The sequence below is a fragment of the Siniperca chuatsi genome, linkage group LG9, assembly GCF_020085105.1.
Source record: "Siniperca chuatsi isolate FFG_IHB_CAS linkage group LG9, ASM2008510v1, whole genome shotgun sequence".
Classification (NCBI taxonomy): domain Eukaryota; kingdom Metazoa; phylum Chordata; class Actinopteri; order Centrarchiformes; family Sinipercidae; genus Siniperca; species Siniperca chuatsi.
The window spans coordinates 6,811,917-6,836,088 of record NC_058050.1 but is presented as its reverse complement, the minus strand read 5'-3'; the positions used below and the strand labels follow the sequence as shown (position 1 = coordinate 6,836,088).

Genomic DNA, 24,172 nt, shown 5'->3' with positions numbered 1-24,172 from the left:
ACGCTTTTACTCATTTATCTCCCACTCCCTTAGGGCTATTATCCACTACTTCACCTCCGCCATTAGTGTTGCACAACGAGACTCACCTAGCTTACTAGTGGCTGTTACAGATGACAGAAAGTGGATTTTCTTTCACCTAATGATTGTCAAAGTGTCTTTTAAAATATAAAAGCATCCATGCTTTCAGTTACCAGATTGAAACCAGCAATATTATCCAAGAAATTCTCACTGACAGTCTGGCAACTGAATGTACTTAATTCCTGATCATTACAACATGTGAAAAGTGTTTTTTTCTTTTGAAGAACATAGAAGAGCGTTTAGTCTTTTATGAGGCTTTTACCTCATCTGCTAAACAAAGAATAACAGGATGAGATAAGACAGACAGACAGGTAAAGAGCTGCAGTCCATGAATGAGGATAAACAGATGGGTTAGCAGTAGAAATACAGAGAGTGAGGTAAGTAAAGGTCAGGGTGAACAAGAACACAGATTAATATTCTGAGATTCTTCAGTGTTGACGGGGCAGGTGACCTGCTGCAAATGAGGGAGAGAGGAATCTGACTGTGTATGTGGGGGGAGGGGGTTTAAACTACAACAGCGCTGGGGGTTTGAGTGAGACAACATGGGGCCTCGAAGAGGGAAGGCAGTCAGCTATGGCATCAGAGGAGAAAAGGAAGTGTTGGAAAACATGAGGGAAATTTTGAGACACTGCAGATGGCCAAGACACATGTTTACCATCCAGTGGATTTCCACTTAAAAGCTTTACTGACAGATGGATTCCCCAGACATTCCAGACACATTCAGGCACATAAAGGTCCTCTACAGATATATACAGAAGGTAAAACTGCCATTAAAGCTGAAATCTGTAACATTTTCAATTTACCTGCGTCTGCATAGTTCATATCCATCATTACCTACTTCCAAGCAAATTATATTTACATTCATGTCAATGAATGTCCTGGTCAATTAATGACATTTTTGCTGCATACCAACAATAAGGTGACCCAACTTTGCAAAAACAAAACAGAAAAAACAGAATCAAAATTGAGTAGAATAAAGTACAAACCCCACAGAGCTCTCTTTTATTAGATAACTATGTGGTTAATGTAATAATCAAATACTCTGTAATACTTCTGAGATTATAAATCATGCCAATTTTTGGAAAGAGGCTTTCTGGAGTTTATCAGTTATTAATAGAGCTTTGTCATTTTTGCAGTTTTTAATATTCAGTTCGTTCTTAAATATAAACTATCCTCATTTCTATGATTGTATCTTGTGACTTTCTGATACTTTTTAGTGTTCATGTAACCTTTTGTTGTGTGCTTTTAGTTTGAAATTTCTGTATTTGGGGGTTCTGCATCCTTTAGGGGCTGGCCTTTCATGTGTTTTGTTCTCATTGGATAATTGACAAAGAGGCAGCCATCTTGTTGTGTATATAAAGCCTGTTTTTAACTGGCCATTCTGTAAAACACCTGGAAGAAGGGCCTGTGCTTAAATGTGTTTGTAGACCAAAGGTCAGACTTCTCCATTCTATCAGTTAATGTCTTCAAGTTATTTTTCACATTTAGTTCTTTAGTTATTTGAGCAACTACTTGACTGGTGAAGTAGCACCGAACTCTTTCTACTATGTATAGCTGTGCGGCGGCCAGATTGGAAGACCTCAACTTTATGCCACCTACAGTGTACTTCTGAACAACTGGTTGCATTTCTTAAGGTAAAACCAACATCTCAGCACTACTCAGTAGGAACAACTACTTTCTGTCCTGTTTTTGATTGAGAATGATAACTAATTATTAAACTGGAACCCCACATCTGATACATTTATCATGAGATAATGTCAGCTTATAAGATAACCATAGAAAGCTAGCTGCTAGTGTGGCACATAGGATATTTTGTGTGTATTGCCCACTTAAATTTGTTAGTTTATATGTATATGCACTTTATCTTGCATGTTTACAGACACCCCCCATTCAATTTCAAACAATTATATTCTGAGTATAAAAGCCAGAGATCTGGCACTGCCTTCTTTAGTTGGCAGTTAAGCCGCATCAGTAAAGCCACTGAACACCAGCTGACTCAAATAAGCATTCATACTGTTTGTTGTCAGTAATGGAGGCTTCCTGTTAGTGTACCGTTATGCATTGTAGATGTGTTTTTTTGTTGTTAGCGGTATTTGCGCTAGTTTAGTCTCCTAAACGGGACGAGTTGGCATTAGCTTTCTGTTTACAAATGGTTGTTGTCAAATTATCTGTCAAAACGTGTCAAAGGGAATCAGATGTAACGTTGCCTGACTCCACTGATATGTGTGTGTATGATTTAATATTATGTTTTGTAGTTTATATTTTGCTTGTTTTATTTGTTTTATCTCAACGATTTAATTTGTTTACTCTTAAAGTTTAATAGAATGTAGACGTTAGAGCTGGAGCCCTAACAGCTGATTAGCAGCCCTTTGCAGCGCTGTAGTTGACCATTGCCAAGGCAACCAGGAAGCTCACAGGTTGTGATACGTCACCTGTAAACAAAGGGGATGAGAGAGATTACTGTATATCGTGAATGTAGACCACAAAAAGGAAGACACAAAAAAATCATGGCAACCAAAAGAAAACAGAATATGTGGTCACTGTTCGACAGGTGAGGTTGAGACAGAGATGCACTTCCTCCTACAATGTCTGACATTCAACGAAATAAGGAACATTTACTTTAAACAAGTTTAACTCTTTAATCGCAGATTTCAAAGAACTCAATGACCTCAAAATTAAAAATACTCCTTGGAGAAGGAGGCAGGCCACATCTTGCTGCCCAATATGTATCAACATGCCACAACCTAATACCTTACCTAATTGTAACCTGTACCCTAAAACCAAGTCTAAACCCTCAAAAACCCATGGGGACCTACATTTTTGTCCCCACAGTGACACAAGTCCCCATGGGTTTGTGTGCATTCAGGTTAAAGTCCCCACCAGAACATGAAAGACACACACTCACATTAAAAAAATGTTGCAGTGTTTATAAAGTTTTCACTTATTTGTATTTTTTTACTGCAAGTCTACATTTATTTTTGATAGAGAAAGAGAAGGAATTATTTGACTGAAATGATCATGTTGAGATAATGCCAGCTTGTAAGATAACCACAGAAAGCTAGCTGCTAGTGCTGACTAAAATGCAAAGAAGCTAATAGTGGCTAGTAGTTGCATATTAACTAATTTGGCAGAAGTAGTATCTCCACATGATAAACAGTTTAGGTGATTGTGTAACTTAAAATGTCACCCACATGTGGACCTAATACAGTACACTACACCTTGGGAAGAGTGTACAGTGAGTAGACGCTATTCCTGCTTTCTGTCCAGCATCTATGAGGATTTGGGATGTAAATTTCAATTTTTCTCACATGTATATTATCAGTTGCTGAATAAATTATACTGTAACAGTCAATGCCAAAAAATACTCTGTTTGTTTAATAGTGAATAACTATTAAACTATGCTATAAAATAACATGTCCTCTATGTCAGTCTTCAGCCAGGTGGGATCGTCAGTCCTGAGTTCTGGGCTTGGACCTGCAGCCTGTGTGTCACTGAACAAATGTTTTAATGCTTTTTATTGGATTAGTCCTCTCAAAGAGCAGCAGGCTGGTCGATGGTCCACTCGGACTGATGGGTAATAGCATTTTCCTGTGCGGGCCAGGATTGGCAGACACCAGCGGACAGAGCTATCCTACCATTGATCGACTCTTCCCTCCAGGGCCTCTGATGCTAGCCTCCATCCAGTGTTTCATTTGTTTATGAAATATTGATATTGGCTGCTATCTCCTCTTGGAGATGAGGACATTCAGCTTGATGGAAAGGAGAGCTTTTGGGGATGTTGGAGAAAGGTTTTGTTGGGGGTTTCGTGAACTGAAAGTAAATTTTTTTCTTGGGGGGATGTAATCAGTTTAATATTTCCAGAATTACATTATGGTGGCTTTTTGCTTTTTGTGCCATATTTCATATTAAGTTCTATTGAGCCACATCCTAAAGTCCCAACAGAAAAAAGGGAAACATGTGTTCCTGCTTCCTATAGGTTTTCTGGCAATCAACAGTTTATTGGTACATTGTGACACTCAAAGACTGCAGTTTCGCTGTGTATAGAAGCTCTAAAGTGAGAGTGAATCTTTGAACTGTAGCCTAAATGACTGAGCAAAAACATGAAACAGCCTAAAAAGCTGTACAGACTTTCACATTTTTAATTCATCCTCTTGGCAAAAATGCTCTAAAATGTAATTCTACAAATGTTTATCAAGAAGGCCCATAGCAACAATCATTTCTTGGGTTGGTTTTGTTTGATCTGTATGTTGATAGCGCCCTCTGTCTGCAAACTTCCTCTGGTGCCATTTCCTCATCAGATTTCACTCTTTCATTTAGAGAACCTTAGTTTAACCTTTCCTCAACCGCAAAACAAGCTAACTCTGGCTCCTGCGGCATGAGATGGATGCAGTGGATCTTGTCAGTAAACAGATGCTTTAGTCTTCCCATAATGACAGTCAGGATTGACGGGCTACCACAGCCAAAGCCTTTTATGCAGGGGAAGAGCCTCTTGGATCAATAGTTGTTACCTAGGCAAAGCCCACACAACCACTAATGAATCCACTGGCTTACAGAACAGGCTGCCACTGCTCTTTATGTCTATACAGGAAGAAAAACCTTGGAAATACTTAACACTCCTGGTGGTAATGTAAAAAATCATCCAAACATCCAAATACATCCACCACATTGGATTAAAAGATAGAAATGAAGAGATTAATAAAGTAAATAGAAATGTATCACAATAGGTGAACAGGCCTATTGTCCAAAAGCAGGTGCAGGTGTCACACCAGCGAGTTTCCGGTTTTGTTTGTCGCATTGTGCAACATTTCAGTGGTCTGCTCTCTGTTGTCTGGCACACCCATTCGTCTGTCTGCTCCGCATTTTCTGTTTTTTCAACGTAGGATTAAAGTACTGATATATCGAAGGTGGTAAAGCATGTTAGTCACCTGTCTGGGATTTCTAATTATAAAAAGGCTTTGTGCCAAAAAGGTAGCAGGTGCAGTGTTATGGTGCAGTCCATAAGTATTTGAACAGTGACACATTTTCCTTTTTGTTTTGGTTTTGTACTTCAGTATATTTGATTTGGAATGAAACAATGATAAGTGTGAAGAGTTGGGTTTTAGAATTCTGGGTGTTTTTAGGGTGTTTCAACTTGTTCCCCAACGTTCTGACAATGCTTAGCTTAGCATAAAACTGCAAGCAGTGGGAAACAGCTAGCCTGGCTCCGTCCAAAGTTAAAAAATACTTCTACCAACACCGAAAGCTCACCAATTAAAGGAATAGTTGGACATTTTGGGCAATACGGTTATTTGCTTTCTTACTGAGAGATAGATGAGAAGACTGATACATATCATACTATATGATATGTCTGTATGCTAAAAATTAAGCTACCACCAGCAGCTGGTTATCTTAGCTTAGCATAAAGACTGAAAATAAGGGAAACAGCTAGCCCGGCTCTTTCCAAAGATAACAAAATCTGCCTACCAGCACCTCTAAAGCGTATTAATATACACATTATATTTCATTTGTTTAATCCTTACAGAAATTTAAGTGTAAAAATGACAAGTAGCAGTTTTACAAGGGGTTTGTGGGGGCCTGTTTCTTGGCTGGGAAATGACGATTTGTTGTTTTTACACTTTGGTATTTTTTTGTAAACAAACAAGATACATTGTGTTAATTAGTGAGCTTTAGAGGTGCTCGTAGGTGTATTTTTGAACTTTCGACAGAGCCAGGGTCTCAATCAAAAATCTTTCCACTGAACCTCATAACAACCTCAGCTTCCCACCAGCGGTTATTTTCCACTGCACACAGACAAACCTCAGATGATTCAACACAGTTCACTTCCTCCTGCACTGCATTGTATATTACAGATAGCACTTGATGGATTCTGACAGACTTGATTTACGTCAGAGAAGCCTAGCAACTGAAGACCCTCCAGATCCACTGAGATATGAAATGATGACTGTCTCCACCCACTCTGCACCTACACCATGCGTTATGACTGATACCATCCTGCTAAGCCAAGCACTTTGCTGCTCGTCTGCAGGATATTAGCTCAGCCAAAGGTTATTCATAGCCTATCAAACTAGCGCTGCGGTCAGGAAATGCTGACTTATGTGTAAATATCAATTAAATTAGTCGGAGTCCCTGTTGCTGAGGGTGCACTGCCTCGTTTTAATGGGCACAGACACTAACAGTGCTGCGTAAATCACATTTGTACAAGAAAAGAGAGGCAGATATTAGATTATACTTGTTAACACATCCATCAACTATTTGTATTCAGTCATTTATTGTCATAAAGCATAAAGATTATGCTGGACATTGGTCATGCACTGATTTTATTGAGATTATTTGGTTTGAATATAGAAGCAGCTGTGGTTTAAGTTATAATACATGACATTTTGATATCAATAAATGGTCATTTATATCATTGATTGGTATAACACATTAAAAGTGTTACATTTGTTGTGATAAATAGCTCTTTCCTGCAGAACATCTTTTGATGCCCAGGGAGTGAAATGATTTTAAATTTGTCAAAATCACAGTGTGATGTTTGAAATAAGCACAAAATAAGTGTTAATGTTTAGAATGAGCTGGGATATTACAACGATAAAGAAAAATGCCACCCACGTAACAGACAGAAAATACATACATAAATCATAAAACAATATATCACATTTGGCTGGGAAGTGCAAAACAACATGCCAATTATTGTGTATGAACAAATGTTACAAAAATAAAATGCAGAAATGAAGAATCTTGCAGACAAAATCACTTCTCATTCAGGCTGAAGCACATGACATGAACCATTACATAATTGTAGGCACAGCACTGGTAAGCAGTGGGGTTCGGTTGTTTTGGTTCGAGGGGTTTGAATGTGTTTAGAACACAAGGCACATTGTCGCATCTCCAGTGCCAAACTCCCAGCCTCTTGTTTTTCATGCCTGAAAAAGTAACCTCTGTCCCCCCCTGTCAGAGTTATGTAGGCCAGCCTGCTGAGCAGAGACAAAATGGGAGCACAGCTCAGTAGATGCCACCTCAGCAAACCATCTCTTTAGAGCTGTAGGTGCAGAAGCCATTTCTCATGGGAGACTGTATTATTACTGTATGCAGCTGAGGTAAAAGGATAGACACTTCCAATTTCTATATACTGTATATCTATCTATCTATCTATCTATCTATCTATCTATCTATCTATCTATCTATCTATCTATCTAGAGAGAGAGAGTACAGTGTTAGTGTAAAACTTCTTATATAAACAAACTGGTTAGTAACTCATAAATTACAAATACACTTCATAATATTCAAGCAGTTAATATTTAAACAGCTGCAACATAAAATAAATCAAATCAAAACATCAAATGTCTATAATTCAAATATCTACTGTATAAAGAAGTGACACAAACCAGAAAGCTAATAAAAGTGCATTTGTGATTAAATTCTTTTAACAAACTGAAATACAATGTTTCTTAAAGGGATGCACCGATCTGACTTTTTCTCTCCCGATTCCGATATGTAAACTCGACCGAGTACCGATCCAGTACCAGTGCTGCTTTCCCCCCAATTTAAAATCTTTATACCACACTGCATGGATCTGATGGGAGTCATTCTTATATGTTTAAAGTAACATTGGGATATAATTTACTCAAGACTGTAATGTACTTAAGTGCAATTTTGAGCTCTACTTGAGTATTTCCATTTTATGCTACTTTATACTCGTTCTCCACTATAATTCAGAGGAAAATATTGTACTTTTTATTCCACTACATCAATCTGACAGCTATAGTTACTAGTTACTCTTGGGATTAAATTTTTAAATAAAAAAAAAATGATGAGCTTATAAAATACAATGTATTGTTCAAGATTAAGCCAGTGGTTCCCAATCTTTTCGGTGTGTGACCCATTATAGAAAATCAATGTGTGGTTGGGGCCCCGTGTCACGTTTTAGATGTCTGATTTGTTAGCAGTTCTACCAAAGAGACTCAGATGGTTTCATTTAAATAACTATTCGTAGCCCAAAGAGGGAAAATTATCAAATGTTTCATTAAAAAAAGCAAGGTTTGGAAGAAAGTCAGAAAAATCATTACAAATTTGCGTAGCAAAACTTATTTTCTTCGTTCCTACCCCATTAACCATCTCACGACCCCTCAGATTTATCTTGTGACCATTTAGAAGGAGCCCGCCCCCTAGATTGGGAACCACTGGACTAAACTACCTAACTATATATAAAGTTGTTAAAACGTCAAACAGCTACAACAATAAAATGCTGCCTATGTATTGATGCATCAGTAGTAGTAGTAGTAACAATCTAATAACATCACATATAATAGGCTAATATATGCAGTCACAGCATCCATTTTTCTGCAGAATGAGTACTTTTATTTTTAATACTTTTAATATGCACTTGCTGTGAGTTAGTATTTATTTAGTTAAATAAGCTCATCGCAAAAAAATGAAGGATCAGAATAGAAAACAACAATGCTCCCTGCTGTAAGAATGCCATTTGCGTGACTAGAGTGAATAATAACTACTGACAAATAATAACACTACTACTGATAAATAAGACAATATGGTGCACAAGGAATTGCTGTGGTGCTCGGTAGTCCGATGTGATGGAATAGTAGAGTAGGGATATCAGAATTTTATAACAGCAGTGACTAACAGACAGGTTTTAATATAGACTGATTACTGGCCGATACCCAATTTGCTTATTCAGGTCAGTATCGACAACCATCAAGCGGACTGGATCGGTGCATCCCCAGTTTTTGAGATTCATCATTTTCATTTTTCTATTATAAACTTACACACTGCTATTTTCAGCTCAGTCTTGCAGATGGACAAGCGACATAAATGTGCAGTATCTCAATTTAAATACACATCTCTGCTGTAAAATCCTTAAAATCTTAAACATGTGTCAGCTTTACTCCGAGTGCACACACACTGCTACATTCTTGTGTCTGTCCCAGTAGTGACACTCATCCGGAAAGCTCCACGCAGCTGCAGACTCCTTGTGGCGACTGACGGCGTGAACAACAAACCCGCACAGCTGCTTCTTCAACACCTCCACCACTGCTGGGGCGTTTCCCTTCTTCCCCTGGCCCTCCATCACCTGCTGGATGCAGTCACGAGGCACCAGCAGGGGTTTGGTGCTGTACGACACCACCAGGTTGATGTTGTTCACCTGAAGCACCTCGAACCAGTTCTGTCCCGCCACGTGATGAAAGTGCTCCCCTGCTCTCCAGTTCCGGTAGGTGCTCCCTGAATGGTTGATTAGCCGCACTGACCAGCTGACCCAGTCGTACTTTTTCACCAAGAACTCAAGAAGCTGCTGAGTCATATCTTGCAGGTTCTCTTCCTTTTCTTGCAAGAGGCGCTGGGCATCTAATTTTGCTTGCTCTGGGAAGGCAGAGATACAGGACTCAATGGTTGTCTTCATCCTGGACTCTACTTCTTCAATTTTGCTGCTCCACTCTTTGATTTTGTCGTCTTCTTCCTCTTGGTCCTGGGTTAAGGCACAGTGGCCCAGCAGAGCAATCAGGCCCAAACAGAAGAGCTCCTTCATCCGGACACAGAAATCTTCCAGGAGACGGCGGTTCCTTGCTACATACCTGCAAAACAGAGGAACCATTTACATTTAAGAAATGTATCTGGTGCTCCAATCCAGAGAAACCTGCAATGAAAATGGTGTCACAGTGTCAGAGAGCTGCAATGAACCCAGAAACATATGATGAAATATAACAATTTACCTTTCGACCAACTCTAAAACCGACTCTCCAAAGGTGTTTGTCCCCATCAGAGCATCATACAGCACAAACAGGTTCTTCTCTCCTCCAGTTTTGGCAAAGTGCTCCAGAAATAGTCTGGTCTTCACATCCCTGAACTGCTGTTTTGCCTCCAAGATGTCCATATATTTCCGAAACTGGTTCCTAATGTTTTCCTCCACTGAGAAGTACTGGGAATCCAGTCTTCCCTTCTTGATCTCGCAGTCAATATCTTCCAGTTGGCTGGAGAGCACGTCAAGCTTGTTCCTCACCGTCAGAAATTGCTCTTTGACATAGAAGACCTCTTTGCTCTGGACATTGTCTAAGGCCAGGCGGAGAACCGGAGCAGCAGCCTCACAGAGGGGGAAGAGCTCGCCCACAGCGCTGGCCAACACCTCAGCCCCCCGCGCAAACATATCCATCACTGCCTCGATGGCCTCCTTCTTCTGGGCCACAACCCTCTCTAATGAACTGGTCATGTTCTGAGACACAGAGGGACAAAATCTGGTGTCAGATATAAACAAACCTTCGTGAGAAAGATGTGAAGTGTGCTGTTAAGGCATTCATGAAAAATAGACTCATTAAAAATTATCCATGACCTTCATCTGGTAGAGGAAGTCTGGCCATTATCATCTACAACAGTGGTTCTCAACCTTTTTTGGCTTATGAACCCTTAAAATGAAGCTGTGTCACCCCTTTTCACAGGGTAGTTGTGAGCAGTTCCACCAAAAAGTGATTTTTCCCTCTGAATTTCTCAGATTGTTTCATTTAAATAATTGATAAGAGACCAGAAGAGGTGCATCTATCTAGTATTTCACAAGAAAAAAGATTTGATAAAAGACCAGGAAAGACAACTATATTTGTGTACCAGAACAGTGTTTTTTTTTCTTTTGTTCCTTATCCCATTAATCCTCTGACGACCCCTCAAATCTACCTTGCGACACCTTTGAGGCTTCTCAGGTTGCATATACTTTCTTAAAATAGGGAAGTCCGTGGCACCAAAATGTTTTAAGCAACTTGCCATAGTTAATTACCAAATAGAATGGAAGCTAAATGCTTCTCACAGAATCTTGGTCTCTGTCTCTTTTTCCTCGTGAATAGAAGACCATTGTTTCATAAAGCACATTACTAATATTAATATTATAATAAGCTTTCTCCCAGAAGGTTATAAAATACATTGGTGAATAGTTATCTGAAAAATTTCAGAGCTGAAACAACTAGTTGTTCAATTGACAGACAATTAATCGGCAACTGTTTTGATAATCAAATAATTTTTTAAGCAAAAAGTTCAAACAATCTCTACTTGCTGCTTCTCCATTGTGAGGATTTGCTGCTTTTCTTTGTCTTATGTGATAATAAACTAAATATATTTGCATGTAGGAGTGTTGGATGGATGGGCATTTTCACAACAATTTAATAGAGAACATAATCTGCAGATTAATCAGTTATGAAAATAATCTTTAGTTGCAGCCCTAGAATAGTTTGTAGCAAAAAAGACATGACACAAAGTTTAAGTTGGTCAAATGTCAAACTCTCTGTCTTCGTTATTTCAGGAGATAAATATGAAAGTAAATATGTCAGGCTCAAATGCAGGATTTAAGCAAAGAATGTTCAAATCTTTGCCTTGACACTGTGAGCTGTGACATGTTGATTATATTCAATCTTTTTGGGCTGCAGAAAAACCTACCCACCCAAAAGGATGCAGGTAATGATGTCATATAAACAAAATGGGGGCCTGAGATACTTGGATGAGAAAATGACACAAATGCCCTTGGGTCTGCATATATGACTCATTTCAGAGCAGAGCAGACAAAGGCCAAACCACGTTTAAAAATCCCCTTTCACCCTTGCTTGCAACCTTGCATACATAAATGATCTCTCTCTTCATATGTTTGTCTGTGGATGGACCCCAGATGCTGCGTCACCCAACTCCTCACAAATTAACATCGACATTCATTTTGTTTGGTTCATTTGGATCTGAAAATACGTAAATAAGCTAACATCTGAATTAAATAATCAAATACATAAAGAGCGTATGAGAGAGAAAAAAACATCCTTTAAGTAAATAAATGAAGAAAAGATATGTCATGTGTCCAAACTGCACCATGTTTAACTGCCATGCGCACCCAAAAGAAATGCGCAACTGCAGGCTTTTTACGCACAAATCCCCTGAGAGCGTCGGACACACCTTACAGCATATTTACCCCTTCTGAAGGAAGATAAGGACATTCAACATATTCCTATAATGACAGCGTTTTTTCTGTACCTGAATAAAACGGGTTTGCTGCTCCTTCAAGCCTGATGAGCTCCAACAGCTGCAAACAAGTTTTTTTTCCCCCCGTCAAGTTTGAGAAAATTCCCACGGTTCTCTGATCCACTGTGGAGCCCAAAAACAGGATCCAGAGAGGAAGAAGAGATACGCGCTCAGTATCTGCAAAGGAGAGAGAGAAGGAGAGAGTCAGAAGGGAAGAGAGAGAGAGAGGGAGAGACAGACTGATAGACAGAGCGCAAATCGCAAGAGGTGAAATATGTGGTTGGTTCCATTTTCTTCTCAGTTTTCAAGTCACCATGAAAGGACGATTCAGTCGCTTTGCAACAAAACGGAACAGAATGTAAATATGTTTTGCTGTGTATTACATTTTTCGATGGATTTTTACCTGAGAGAGGTATTTTGCGCAATTGGTGCAAATGTCTCATCACCATTATACTCTGGAGCTGTTGTGAATGTTAAAGGATTTGAGGTAAGACGATAGGAGAACTATTGTTGTTTTGTCTTTTTAGTGTATGAATGCGTTAACTTGCTGTAATCATCATCATTTTTATTTTATTTTTTTTACCAGAACCGCATCTCAAATCATAAATGGATGTGCTGTACGCACACAGCTGTGGTGTGAATTACAACCTAAACGTTTGGATTCGTAATAAGATTCAGAATCTGTTATATTTATGAAGATTATAATGTGCAGGGAGCGAATTGGTCAACCACACAGTGTTTATTTATAACTACTGCACAGACGTGCGTCACCTCTCGCCAGTCAGATTTTTCACAAATATAAATCTATGAGGTTAAAACATGCATTTAAAATAAAAATGAACACGGAATATAGTATTTTTATCAGTCAGAGGACTTTATGATGATCAAATTAAACCTCACATCCTCCACGTCTGTGCGCTCAAGACGCGCCCTGTGAGCGACCAAGCTGAACCTCTCTCACCATCCCCCCCCAAAAGAAATCATTACGCAAATCGTTTCTCCTCCAAACCATGAAGGACTTCACGTCATGTGTGAAGATTTGTCTACGATTTAAGACTTTTATCTGAATTTCTGAAATAATACCCATTTTCTTGCTTCAGGTGAAAATGGATTCTCCGAAACGAGCTCATGTCATGGAGTGAAAAATTTGCTCCATCACATGACAGACGGACGACGTGTGTCGGTGGCTCAAAGACACTCATCATGCGGTGTGCAGGGCAGGTAAGAACCTCAAATATCTGTCTCTCAGTAATCTGCATTTCAAACGCCTGGAATGCACATTTTCCTGTTTTGGTTCCCCAACTCTGAGCTGTAAGTCAAACCTGTTCACCTGGATAATGACGCATGAGGGCCATACCAGAGGTACTTAATCTAGGCCATATGCCCATTTTACTTCACCTGAGGTAAATTCTTTTCCCCTCCTTTGATCCTTTCAATCAATTTGGATCGCTTTCGCGCATGTCATGTAGCAAATCTGTTTGAGCCATGAAAAGAAAGCAGGCTTTAATAGCTCGTCAGTTTGGAAACGCAGATGTGATGCTTTAGTCCTGAGGGCCCTCGGGGAGTTCAGTGAAAACAGGTGTAATGGTGAAGCAAGTGACGCCCTCTTGTGTAAAAATCAGTAAATTGCACCTTTAAGCCTCCTAATGCACCATCTGAGGACATTTTCTACATGTTAAGTTATACACATTTTGTACCAATAAAGATCTCTGATTTTCCAAAGGTACCAAATAGGCTCAATTGTGGGCAATTATGTACAAGACCCTTAAAGTATTTCAGTTTGATGGAATGATGCAGTCAGATAAAACAAGGCGTCTTGGGTTTGAATCTTTTACTCAATAAATATAATGTAGATTGAAATAATAATAATAATAATAATAATAATAATAATAATAATAATAATAATAATATATTAATAATAATAATATATTAATAATAATAATATATTTGTCAAACTGAAAAAAGCCACTTGCATGATTGTTTCATATGTTTGTGTCAGAATCTGATAATCTCGATTAAAATGCTTCCAGCACACATTTTGCATGCATTTTCTAGTGAAAAATGCATACTATAATGCATACACTACGCACTTAAACTATATTTATGAATAATATATATTTTCTACCCATACTTGCAATGTATTTTTTGACACTTGCTTTATGCTTTTGTGGTATATGGACACCCAAACATTACACCCATATGCGATAATTCAGAATCAACTTTTATTGGCCAGGTATGTGTACACATACAAGGAATTTGACTCTGGTTTTATGTTGCCCTCAATGTACATACACATAAATAGACATAAATACAGCTAAAAACAAGGACAACAAGGTAAACAAACATTAAGCTGCTAGGTGCATATAGATAAAACAGTACAAAAAACAACTAACATTTGTAAACAGTAAGACAATTGGTGCAAATGGTGCTGAAATAAATTTGATTAATGTAGCAGGTTGCTTTATATACATGAGGTAGGTGGATATGACAATATATACAGTATGCACAGTGTGCATAGATTTAAAAAGTGATAATATTTACATAAACAATGAGATACATTTACAGGTACAGTGGATGTTTTTGTAATTGGACATCTCATTCAAAAGCCATGGGCATTAATCTGCTGCTATAACAGCCTCCACTCTGTTGTCCACAAGATTTTGGAGCATGGCTGCAGGGATTTGTTCAGCCAGGAGAACATTAATGAGGTCCAACGCTGATGTTGGGTGATAAGGCCTGGATCACAGTCTGTGTTCCAGTTCATCCCAAATGTGTTGGATGGGGTTGAGGTCAGGGCTCTGTGCAAGTCAGTCAAGTTCTTCCACACCAAACTGGAAAAATAATTTCTTTATGGACGTCGTTTTGTGCACAGGGGCACTATCATGTCGAAAAAGGAAAGGACCTCCCCCTAACTGTTGCTACAAAGCTGTAAGCCCACTATTGGAAATAATATCATTGTGTGCTGTATCATTGAGATGTAACTGTGGGGCCAAGCCCAAACCATGAAAACAGCACAGACCAAAAGTATACAAGTATGTGTACAGTCAAGTCGACAGTGTCCACATACTATTGGCCACATAGTGAATCTCACAGTAATTAAAACATATGAATGTGTTCATTTAGTTTAACAGTCTATATACTGTGATAGGGGCTCAGTGGATATAGAGGTATCTTTTTGATTGGATGACAACTGCCTATATTATAACAGTATTTAACATAAATAATTTAATGCTCTAAAGAGGATCCTTCTACATCCCAAATACATCACCTTTAATACATTGATACATTTTAACACCAATACAAAACTTCAACTAATAGTGGAGTATTTCTCCACATTGCTGCTGTCACTATAGTAAATAATTAAACTACTCCATATCAGTATCACTCATGTTTATTTATAGTGGTACATGTACAACCAGGCATCAAAGATTCTTAACAAAAGAGGCAACATATTCACATATATGACAATTAAAAAAAGCCTTTAAGTGGTTCATATAATATTCTTCCATATCAACAGCATTTTGACTATATATATGTAGCATATACTGAATCTGTTGTAACAATAAGAGAGATGGCACAATGCCACAGAAACATAAACATGTTTAGGACAGAGTTATGTATTGAAAGGATGCAAGTAAAACAGGCTAGACCTGTGCAGAATATGAAAAGAATATCGGTACTACTGATACCACCCGTTTGCTAAAACAAAAAAGACACATTTACAAACATTTTAACCTGCAAGTTGAAAATATAAACTGTAGCGTATAGACCTTTCAAAACATAATGCCTTACACACAAATGATGCTTAAAACAAAAACCCTTAAAAGAAAATACAACAATACAACGGCACATCTAGGTACTGTTGGTCAGATGAGGAAGTGTATTAGAAGAGCACGGAGAGCCAAAACCTTTATCTTGATGCTGAGACTTAACTGTGAAAAAACAAACAAAACTCAAATAATGGGCATTAAATGTTTCACAGGCTCTAAATGGCCATACATCAAAGAAACCATTGAGCATTTTATTAATATATTACATTAACACTTCACCTTCTGCATTGCTATTTTGGCAATAAGACACATCAAATAGAAAATAAGAGTGACAGAATTGAACAAGTCAAGAGTGGAAGGATTCATCCAGTGACATTATGACTTCCTATGATACCACATTTAAAAAGTCAAATACCTCAGTTGTGTATAGAATAAAGATAAAACAAATATGGGTAGTGAAAATGGAAGCACATATTAAGCCAACCCAAAGGTTATTATTAACCTTTTATAAATAGCAAATTATATTTAGTGTATCCTGCTGTGGTGAAGAGTTCATTTTGCCAGAGCAGAGTAGTGTTACAACAAATCAGATTGATTGTGTACTGTTAGTGTTTTCAATTCTCTAACTGCAAATGTTCACTTAGAGTAAAGAAAAATAAAGAACTCAGTACAGCAGCATGAGAAATTAGTGTAGTTAGATTCAATTTGGTACTCGACAGCAACAAGTATGCAGTCTATGAACTCCATGCATAAAAAATATACAATATCTGTGGCACATATTTTGTTAAGTTGCACATGGCAGTATGATCATTTGTAGTATATGATAATGATTATATGATGATACTGGTGTAGTTACATTCATAGCTCTGAAAACGTTGGGATGTTTGTTACTTGTTTTGGTTTTGCTTACCTTTTTTATATTGTAGATTATAGTTATAACTTGGCTGACAACTTAATTTCCTTTGTTTGGCAAACAAAGTCTGTCTTATAGCAGTTATTACATCAATGGCATAACATAAGAAATAGGCCCTCTAGTGGAGCTACATTTGACAGCAGCATAAGCTTGTTTCCTGCTCCCCTTTAAACTTTATACAGTTGCCTCCAATATTGAGGTTTTAGCCAGGCTAATTGCACATTCCAACAAACTGATTTACTTGTAGTGTAATACATGTAATTTCAAAAAACTACAATAAATGGAAAATATTTTCCAAAGGTGCATAATGGGCGGGATACATTGCAATATCACTGAAGCTGGGACCAAGGTACATTTATGTTAACGCCTGATTTATAGATAATGTTTAGTTCCAAACAGATATATTGGTGTGAGTGTTATTTCGGATGATATATAGCATGTAATTTCCTTACATTGATGGCTCAAATTTTGCCTATAGAGAATGATGAATTGTAATGATCCCACGGCTCAAAGTGTTCTGTATCAGTTGCAACCACTGCAGTCTTATCCAGATTTATCACATAACTAGGCAAATATTGTTCAATAATTTACCTCAACCTGGACAGAAAATACATGCCTGTGGCTCAAAGACCGCCTGCATATGCAGCAAGTTTGTGTTTGGAAGCGCATGAGACATATTGTTGGTCATTATTATCACTGGACTTTCAAGCAGTGAACATACTGTAGATGCTTACAAAGTGCTTATAGGGAGAGAAAAAGCTAAGAGGAAGGAATTACAGAGGGAATGTGGACATGTGAGTCCTGAATATGAAGCAAAAGCAGCAGTGGAGGGGGAAAAAAGCTCTTCTTCATGCTTCTTCTTCTTCATTTGCACTTGCGAAGAGCCTCCTGCATCTTCTCTTGCACGTTCTCCATCTTCTCGGCCCACTCCTCACTCAGACCCTCCTCGTCGTCTCCGATGATGGCGGCGTAGCCCATGAGGGCAATGAGGCCGATGCAGAACAGGTAGGTGAGGCGTGTGCAGAGTCGCTCCATAGTGGGGCGGTCGCCTTGCGAGTGCTTCAGGTAGACCTCCAGGATCGGTCTGCTGAAGAGCTTCGGTTTGCCCACCACGCCGTCGTAGAGCGTGTGGAGGTTCTGGTCTCCCAAGTCATTGGAATAGCTCACCTCGAAGTCATCCTTCTTGCGCTCGCGGTGCTCTGGCCGTGCCTCCACCATCTCCATGAACTTTTTGAACTGGTTCTTCAGGTTCTCTTCCACGCGACAGTACTGGCCATCCAGTGTTTCTTTCTTGATCTGTACCAGCGTGTTGCGATTCAGCTGGGACAGCTGGTCCAGCGCCCGGTTGACTGAGCCGAACTCACGCTTCAGGGTCGGATGTCTTCGTCATCAACGTGGTGCAGCACCACCCGGATCAGGGAACCGGCCACGCCAAAAATGGGGTTAACCACAGCTGCTGCTGAGGAGATGGTGGCCACACACTGGAGCACTTTGACCAGGCCCTGCTTCAGCTTGGCCCGGTCCTCGATGATGTCCTCTTCCATCATGATGTCCAGACGGTGCAGATGCGGACGTCTGACAGAGATGGGAAGAGAGAAAGATCACAGTTTATTATAACTGATGGTCTTTAGGATGCTGCAGCCACATTTATCAAAATTAGCATTATGTTTGATTACAAGACGTTCTTTATTACTTGCAAAGCATTTAGTTTCAAGTGTAGTATTAAAGAGACATTCCACCCATTTTACTCATGAAGTTCAGTTTACTCATCTCAAGGAGTTCGACTCAGCCGGTGAAAACAGATGTATAATGTCTTCTGCGACTGTGGAGGGAGCTTTCCAAAGTTTGGATAAACTGTGGATGTGGGGTTTGAATGAAGTGGCTTTTGTTCAACCAAACCAAATGTTCAAATGTGAGGATTTCATTTTTTTTAATCATATATGATATTAAATTCAATATCTTTGAGATTTGGACTGTTGGTCGGATGAAACAAGCAATTTGAAGATGATAACTTGGGCGCTGGGAAATTATAATGGACTATTTTCTGACATTTTATAGACAAAACAATTAACAGAGAAAGTAATTGGCAGATTAATTGACAATGAAAATAATAATTAAGCCATAATTATGTGATGTATGTATAAATCCATGTGTAGAACTTATTTGAGAGGCATGAAAAAGGAAAAAAAGTCCATTGTTATGGTCTAAAGGATCAGCTTGACCAACAGTTTCACAGCGGTAAATCAGCTGACTCCCCTACTAAGCTGCTCAATAAATAAACTTAAAGACTACAAGCAGAACTGATTTAATAGTAGCATTTAGATTGTGCTGACATCCAGCTGACACTCTTTAGACAGAGCAACTTGTATTCAGTTCAGATCTACAGGAGCTTATGATCACTAACTGATTATTTCAGTTCCTTTCAGCCTGAAATGTTCTCTGACAGCTTTGACAGCCACAGAGAATAAGCATTTAATTTCAGTTTCACAGAATATTCCAACATGACAAGACAAATGATTGTGAACTAAAGCTGCTGTTTAACTGTTGGAGGACAGTTGTCGCTTCTTACATCAAATTTCTTCTCTTCAAGCTCACACAGGAACCTCGTCCTGGGTTGTTAAAGTGAGAAAGGGACTCTGGTCCTGATCAGGATGATTCCTGAAACAAAACACATACAAAGATTCAGACAAAAGATGCAACTCAAATATATCCAACACAGAAGTTGCATAGTGCTGATTTTGCTTCATTCTGTCTCTCTGAACCAGGAAGTGAACAGATTTTTGTCTGCAGTTTTCAGCAGTGAAGGAGTTAACAGCCTCTCTGCTTCAGTACAACACAGCTCTGCATTCAGCACTCAAGCCTTTCAGCACCAGGCTGCTCTCTATGTGTTTCTATGGACTGAGCTGATAGCTCCTCAGCAGCAGCGATAGCAGCAGCGAGCTAAATGAGGAAGGCATGTTGAGACGCTAGCAGCAGCTAATGGGCGAGACAGTACAGTGGGAAAACAAATATGCGACGGCTGACTGGGTTGTAAGCCTTGTTTATTACATAACAGAAACTACTATACAAAATGTTATATGGTGCTCAGCTAGTTTAGAGGCAGGATTTATAGGTTTAAAGTAAAATGTGCATGAGCAGTAAAAGCTCTGTTGACACCTAATAGTTGTGTTTTGTTAAAACAGGATTATACAAGTGTGTTTTTCCACAAACACAAGCATAATATAAGACAGTGACATCAGCCACAGGGCTAAATTTGGTTCAAAGACTCTTTTGTGACATTTGTGTTAAGTGTCCTGTTATCTTCTACTACACCTCAGTAACTCGTGTGTGCCATGGTACTACAGACACATACCACTCTGAGTCACAAAGATAATAATCACAACAATGTTGTGTGCTGTCACTTGGGACCCACACAGCTGATGACCACAAAGCTCAAGAGGCCCTGAGACACACACACACACACACACACACACACACGCACACTGTGTAATGGACATTGTGGTGTGTGTGTGTTTCAGTTTTTGTTTTTAAATCCCCGTGTCCACCAGAGGGGGCAGTAATTTACCTATAATGACAAAGATACCCATAATATCCACCATTTGATTTCAGCACCACCTCTGTGGACTAAAAGCATAGACTGTATGTGACTGTCAGGAGCAGGATTTAACCCTTTAGCTTCAAGTTAACTTTTAGACGGTATGTTTAAATGCACAAATTCAATAAAAACATGAGCAAATGTTTCACTTTATTTAAATACTTTTGAAACCTACTCTTGAAAAATCTTGTAAAATGAAATTAAATCTCCCATAAGATGCTTCTGAAATGTCACTATTGCAGAATTTTATAATTTTTACAACTCACCTTCTTAGCATTTGTGCTGAAAGCCATCTGCTCTGCCCATAAATGTCTATTTTTTTGCTTTTCCCTATTATGACTGCTGATAAAAAGAGTTCTTTGCTACATAGTTGGTACTTGACAGCTAATAATTTATCAACAAATTACATTCATATGTGTTGTATTTCTATTTTTTTTGTCCTTTTTTCCACAGATGATGTTTTACAGCAGAAAACCGTCCACGTCTCAACACAACACAGCAAACTGCAAGAGGAGACTGGTAATGAAAAGGTTAATAACAGTTTTTTGACACTCTCTGAAACAATACCACCATAAAATTTAAGATATTTGTTAAATACTGGATAATCTGAGCTATATTTATCATGAATAAGTTGATTTTGGTGTATCTGACAGCTTCCTGCAGTTGCGTTTTAATCTGAAACAGCATATTAACCCTTTGTGCAAATTAAATTATTCCTAAATCTACTCTTCAACTTCAAAGACATGTCTTAACGAGTGAGCCAGATCAATTTGTGTCATTTTTAATCAAACTGAAGATAATTGAGGATTGATGTATGATCATATGGGTTTTATATGTTAATAAAAATGTCAATCAAGGACCAATAAATGTGACCTATTACAGTTCCCTGGTTAAAATTGCCTCGTCATGTGGGTTAACCAGCATGGCCTTTAGAGAAAGCAGAGGACACGCACTCCCACATCTGTCAGAAAGTCTTGGCCTAAAGTTGTGGCTCGGTGACTCAGCTTCTGCATTACTGTACGGCTATAGAGAAACTAGCTATTGGAAAATATAAAGTTTAAATCATTGCCAAGAAGAAACATTTGACTATATGGTTATAAACAAAGCAGCTCTGTCTGTCTAACCAGGAAGTGACTGCTCTCACCTGTTTCCCTGCAGTGGAGTAGCCATCTTGAAAGTTTTCTATGATCACAGCAATGCTAATGCTAATCCAAATTCACATTATATTCTATTAAAATTATTCCTAAAGTACATAATTTACATTTTCATGACTTACTTGAATGTTTTTCTTCATGTGACATGACAGTTTGCTCTCTGTCTTTACAGATCAAATCCTGTGTAGCTATTGGGACTTTTTAAGGAAGTGTACACCCTTGAGGCTAATGCAGCTCAAACAATAACTATATTAATGAAGACTAACATACAACAATGAAGTGTCTTCTGGAGTTCTTCTGTGTTTGTGAGTACTAAAACAAGCAAAACACCCCCTCTCCTAACAGCTCATGGCCAGACAACTGCCTCCCTGCCCAGCTATGGCTCCCCCTAGCCGTGCCTCCATATTTCCTTGTTAATGCACACCATAATGCCCTGAACCCTCCCTGCTCTATCACACTGTAAAGACACCAAAATACACCTGAAAACCGCAATTTTTCAGCCTAAATGTGGAGTATACAGTCTCCATGTGCCTCCCAGCCAACATTGGGCACCATTGGCCACAGCAGAAGAGACAATTTCTTACCTCTTGATAGTGGCTGTGCCTATGCCTTCCCCTCCAAAGTCCCAACCTCCGTCTTCTTCCCAGCAATCCCTGCAAAAAAGGACACTTCCATGTATGTTGAATATGTAGGGGTGATCAAATTCGACTAAACCATTTCTAAAAAGCCCAGAGAACCCCTAAAACCCAGAAATGGCCCTTTTGGCCCCAAATACATATAAGCTCCAAAATGCCATTTTAAAATGTCATATCAGTGGCCTTAAACAGCAAAGCCCACTCCTCAAATACACCATGTCCTACCCCTATGGTTTCAACTTATTCTGGTCCATCCAGTAGTCGTACAGTTGATACAGAAGAGCAATTGTCAGTAAGTGCGCAGCTGAACTCCTAGGCGCTTTCTGCAGCCTTTTGTGCGTTTGCCAAGTCCTGGAGCATCTTTGAGAGGCTACAAATAGTCCATTGGTGGTATTTATGAGTCAAAGAGACCATTTTCATGTGGACTGGACAAAAGAAACTGGAAGGAAAATATTTTCATGTGCGTAGAAACCAACCACGCAAAAAGAGAGCTATGGATCCAAATGGACCTCTCCAAAAGAGCAGGTGAATCCAAAGGCACAGAGCTCTCTCCAAAGGCTCCAGGAGAAAAACAGAGACGTGTATCCAGCTTAAAAGGTAATTATTATAATAATTCGGTTTAAATTTTACCAAGTGTACTCAAAAATTTAAAGCTACACTTAAAGAATGTCGAATTTAAAGTCCATTTGAAAGCAAAGTGCACCGAGGAGAATTTACATTGGCACTGCAGACAGTAAAGTTATTTATTTAACGTGTTTAACTATATTATTTACTTAAATATATAGTTACTAATACGGACAGCACTGTAGCACAGCTCACAAATTAAAATGACCGTCTCTCTGACCAACAGTAGCTATGAAGCAGGCAAAAACCTGAGCTGTAAACGCACCCAGACAGTGCGCCAAAGTAGACCTGCTACGAGCCATAGTCTGGTCCTTTATCCAGGTTTGAATAAGCTTAAATTCAGACCTGCAGTACAAAGAAATCATTATACGAAAAACCATACAGACAAATCCAATGGATTATTAGATGGGGGAATGACTGCGCCGGCGGTTGAAGCTGTTTTCACCGAAAAAAAACCGTTATGCAAATTATGATGGCAGCTGCCAGCAAAGGGTTGAAGGACAGTCCTGTTCCCTTCAAAGCCTATAGCTGATGCATATGTTTACGTCGTATATTACGACAACACATACTTACAGATAGGATGGGCGTTTGCCTCCCTGCGTGTCCAGACCTGAGCCTCCAGCAGGTTTGAGACCCCGCATCCCCTCTCTGAGACACCAAGCCTCAGGCAATAGCAACACAAGATAAGCCCTGTTCTCCCTGTAGTGAAAACTGAAGAGAAAATAGAAATAAAAAGACTTGTGTCTGTTAGAAATGACAAAGTCTTCGTTATCTGCCCAGAAACGACTGTCCACATCAACGCTGAGAGCTTATTGTTGGTAAAAACAGGCGCATGTGTAGCCTTTATTCAGCACCAAAGCACAGCCGGAGCTCCAGCCGGACGCACGCCTGTCCTCACTGTGCATTTGCCGCAGCAGCTGTCAAACAGATCACATTTCAGACTGAAGTCACAGTGCGATGAATACTCACAGGTCCTATATGATACTGTAATAACCACACTTGTGCAAGATCAGCTGTGCGTCGGGCGGCGGTCAGAATGCGTAATATTTAGGCTCCAGGGTGACAAACAGGCGCTGTTGCAAGACGTTCTTGTTTTTTTTAGGAGGAGCGCGCTGCTGACGGTTTGAAAGCCACAATACTGAAGTCCGGAGGCAGTGACTATAAACTGAACAAGAGGCACAGAACCGTGGGCACAAATCAGCCAAAATATATCAAAGACTCCCTGTTATCATGAATATTTCTTATGGGATTACCTATTTATCTTATTCCACAATTAGGCCTTCACGATGCTTTTTTTTTATATCACTTGAGCGCATATGCTGTATTGTCTAATGTGACACCAAATAAGCGTGTCTGATTTCATTCAACGTGTGACTATTTTGAAATAAAATACAAAAAAATACATGGAA

The 24,172-nt window shown here is 39.1% G+C and overlaps 2 protein-coding genes and 1 long non-coding RNA gene across 5 annotated transcripts; 1 reads left to right on the top strand and 2 right to left on the bottom strand.

Annotated features, from left to right (window-relative positions):
• Positions 1 to 1,476: 1,476 nt before the first annotated feature.
• LOC122881204 lies at positions 1,477 to 24,167 on the top strand. 3 transcript variants are annotated; one of them, XR_006379127.1, is made up of 4 exons: positions 1,477 to 1,712; positions 13,173 to 13,293; positions 20,804 to 20,880; positions 21,677 to 24,167. It is a non-coding gene; the product is annotated as an uncharacterized LOC122881204 (long non-coding RNA). The 3 variants fall into 3 exon arrangements; XR_006379128.1 differs by lacking the exon at positions 1,477 to 1,712 and adding an exon at positions 9,169 to 9,304; XR_006379126.1 differs by lacking the exon at positions 1,477 to 1,712 and adding an exon at positions 12,247 to 12,559.
• LOC122881202 (protein rapunzel-like) lies at positions 6,300 to 12,223 on the bottom strand. Its single transcript, XM_044207059.1, has 3 exons — positions 12,085 to 12,223; positions 9,804 to 10,300; positions 6,300 to 9,665 (listed from the first exon to the last, which is right to left on the bottom strand). Exons 2-3 carry the CDS (start codon positions 10,295 to 10,297, stop codon positions 8,978 to 8,980), a joined length of 1,182 nt encoding a protein of 393 aa, XP_044062994.1. The 5' UTR covers positions 10,298 to 10,300; positions 12,085 to 12,223; the 3' UTR covers positions 6,300 to 8,977.
• Positions 15,448 to 22,155, bottom strand: LOC122881203 (protein rapunzel-like). Its single transcript, XM_044207060.1, is given in 4 exon segments — positions 15,448 to 18,128; positions 18,131 to 18,330; positions 19,325 to 19,413; positions 22,089 to 22,155. Coding segments are annotated over 2 exon segments (681 nt in total). The 5' UTR covers positions 18,303 to 18,330; positions 19,325 to 19,413; positions 22,089 to 22,155; the 3' UTR covers positions 15,448 to 17,619.
• Positions 24,168 to 24,172: the final 5 nt, after the last annotated feature.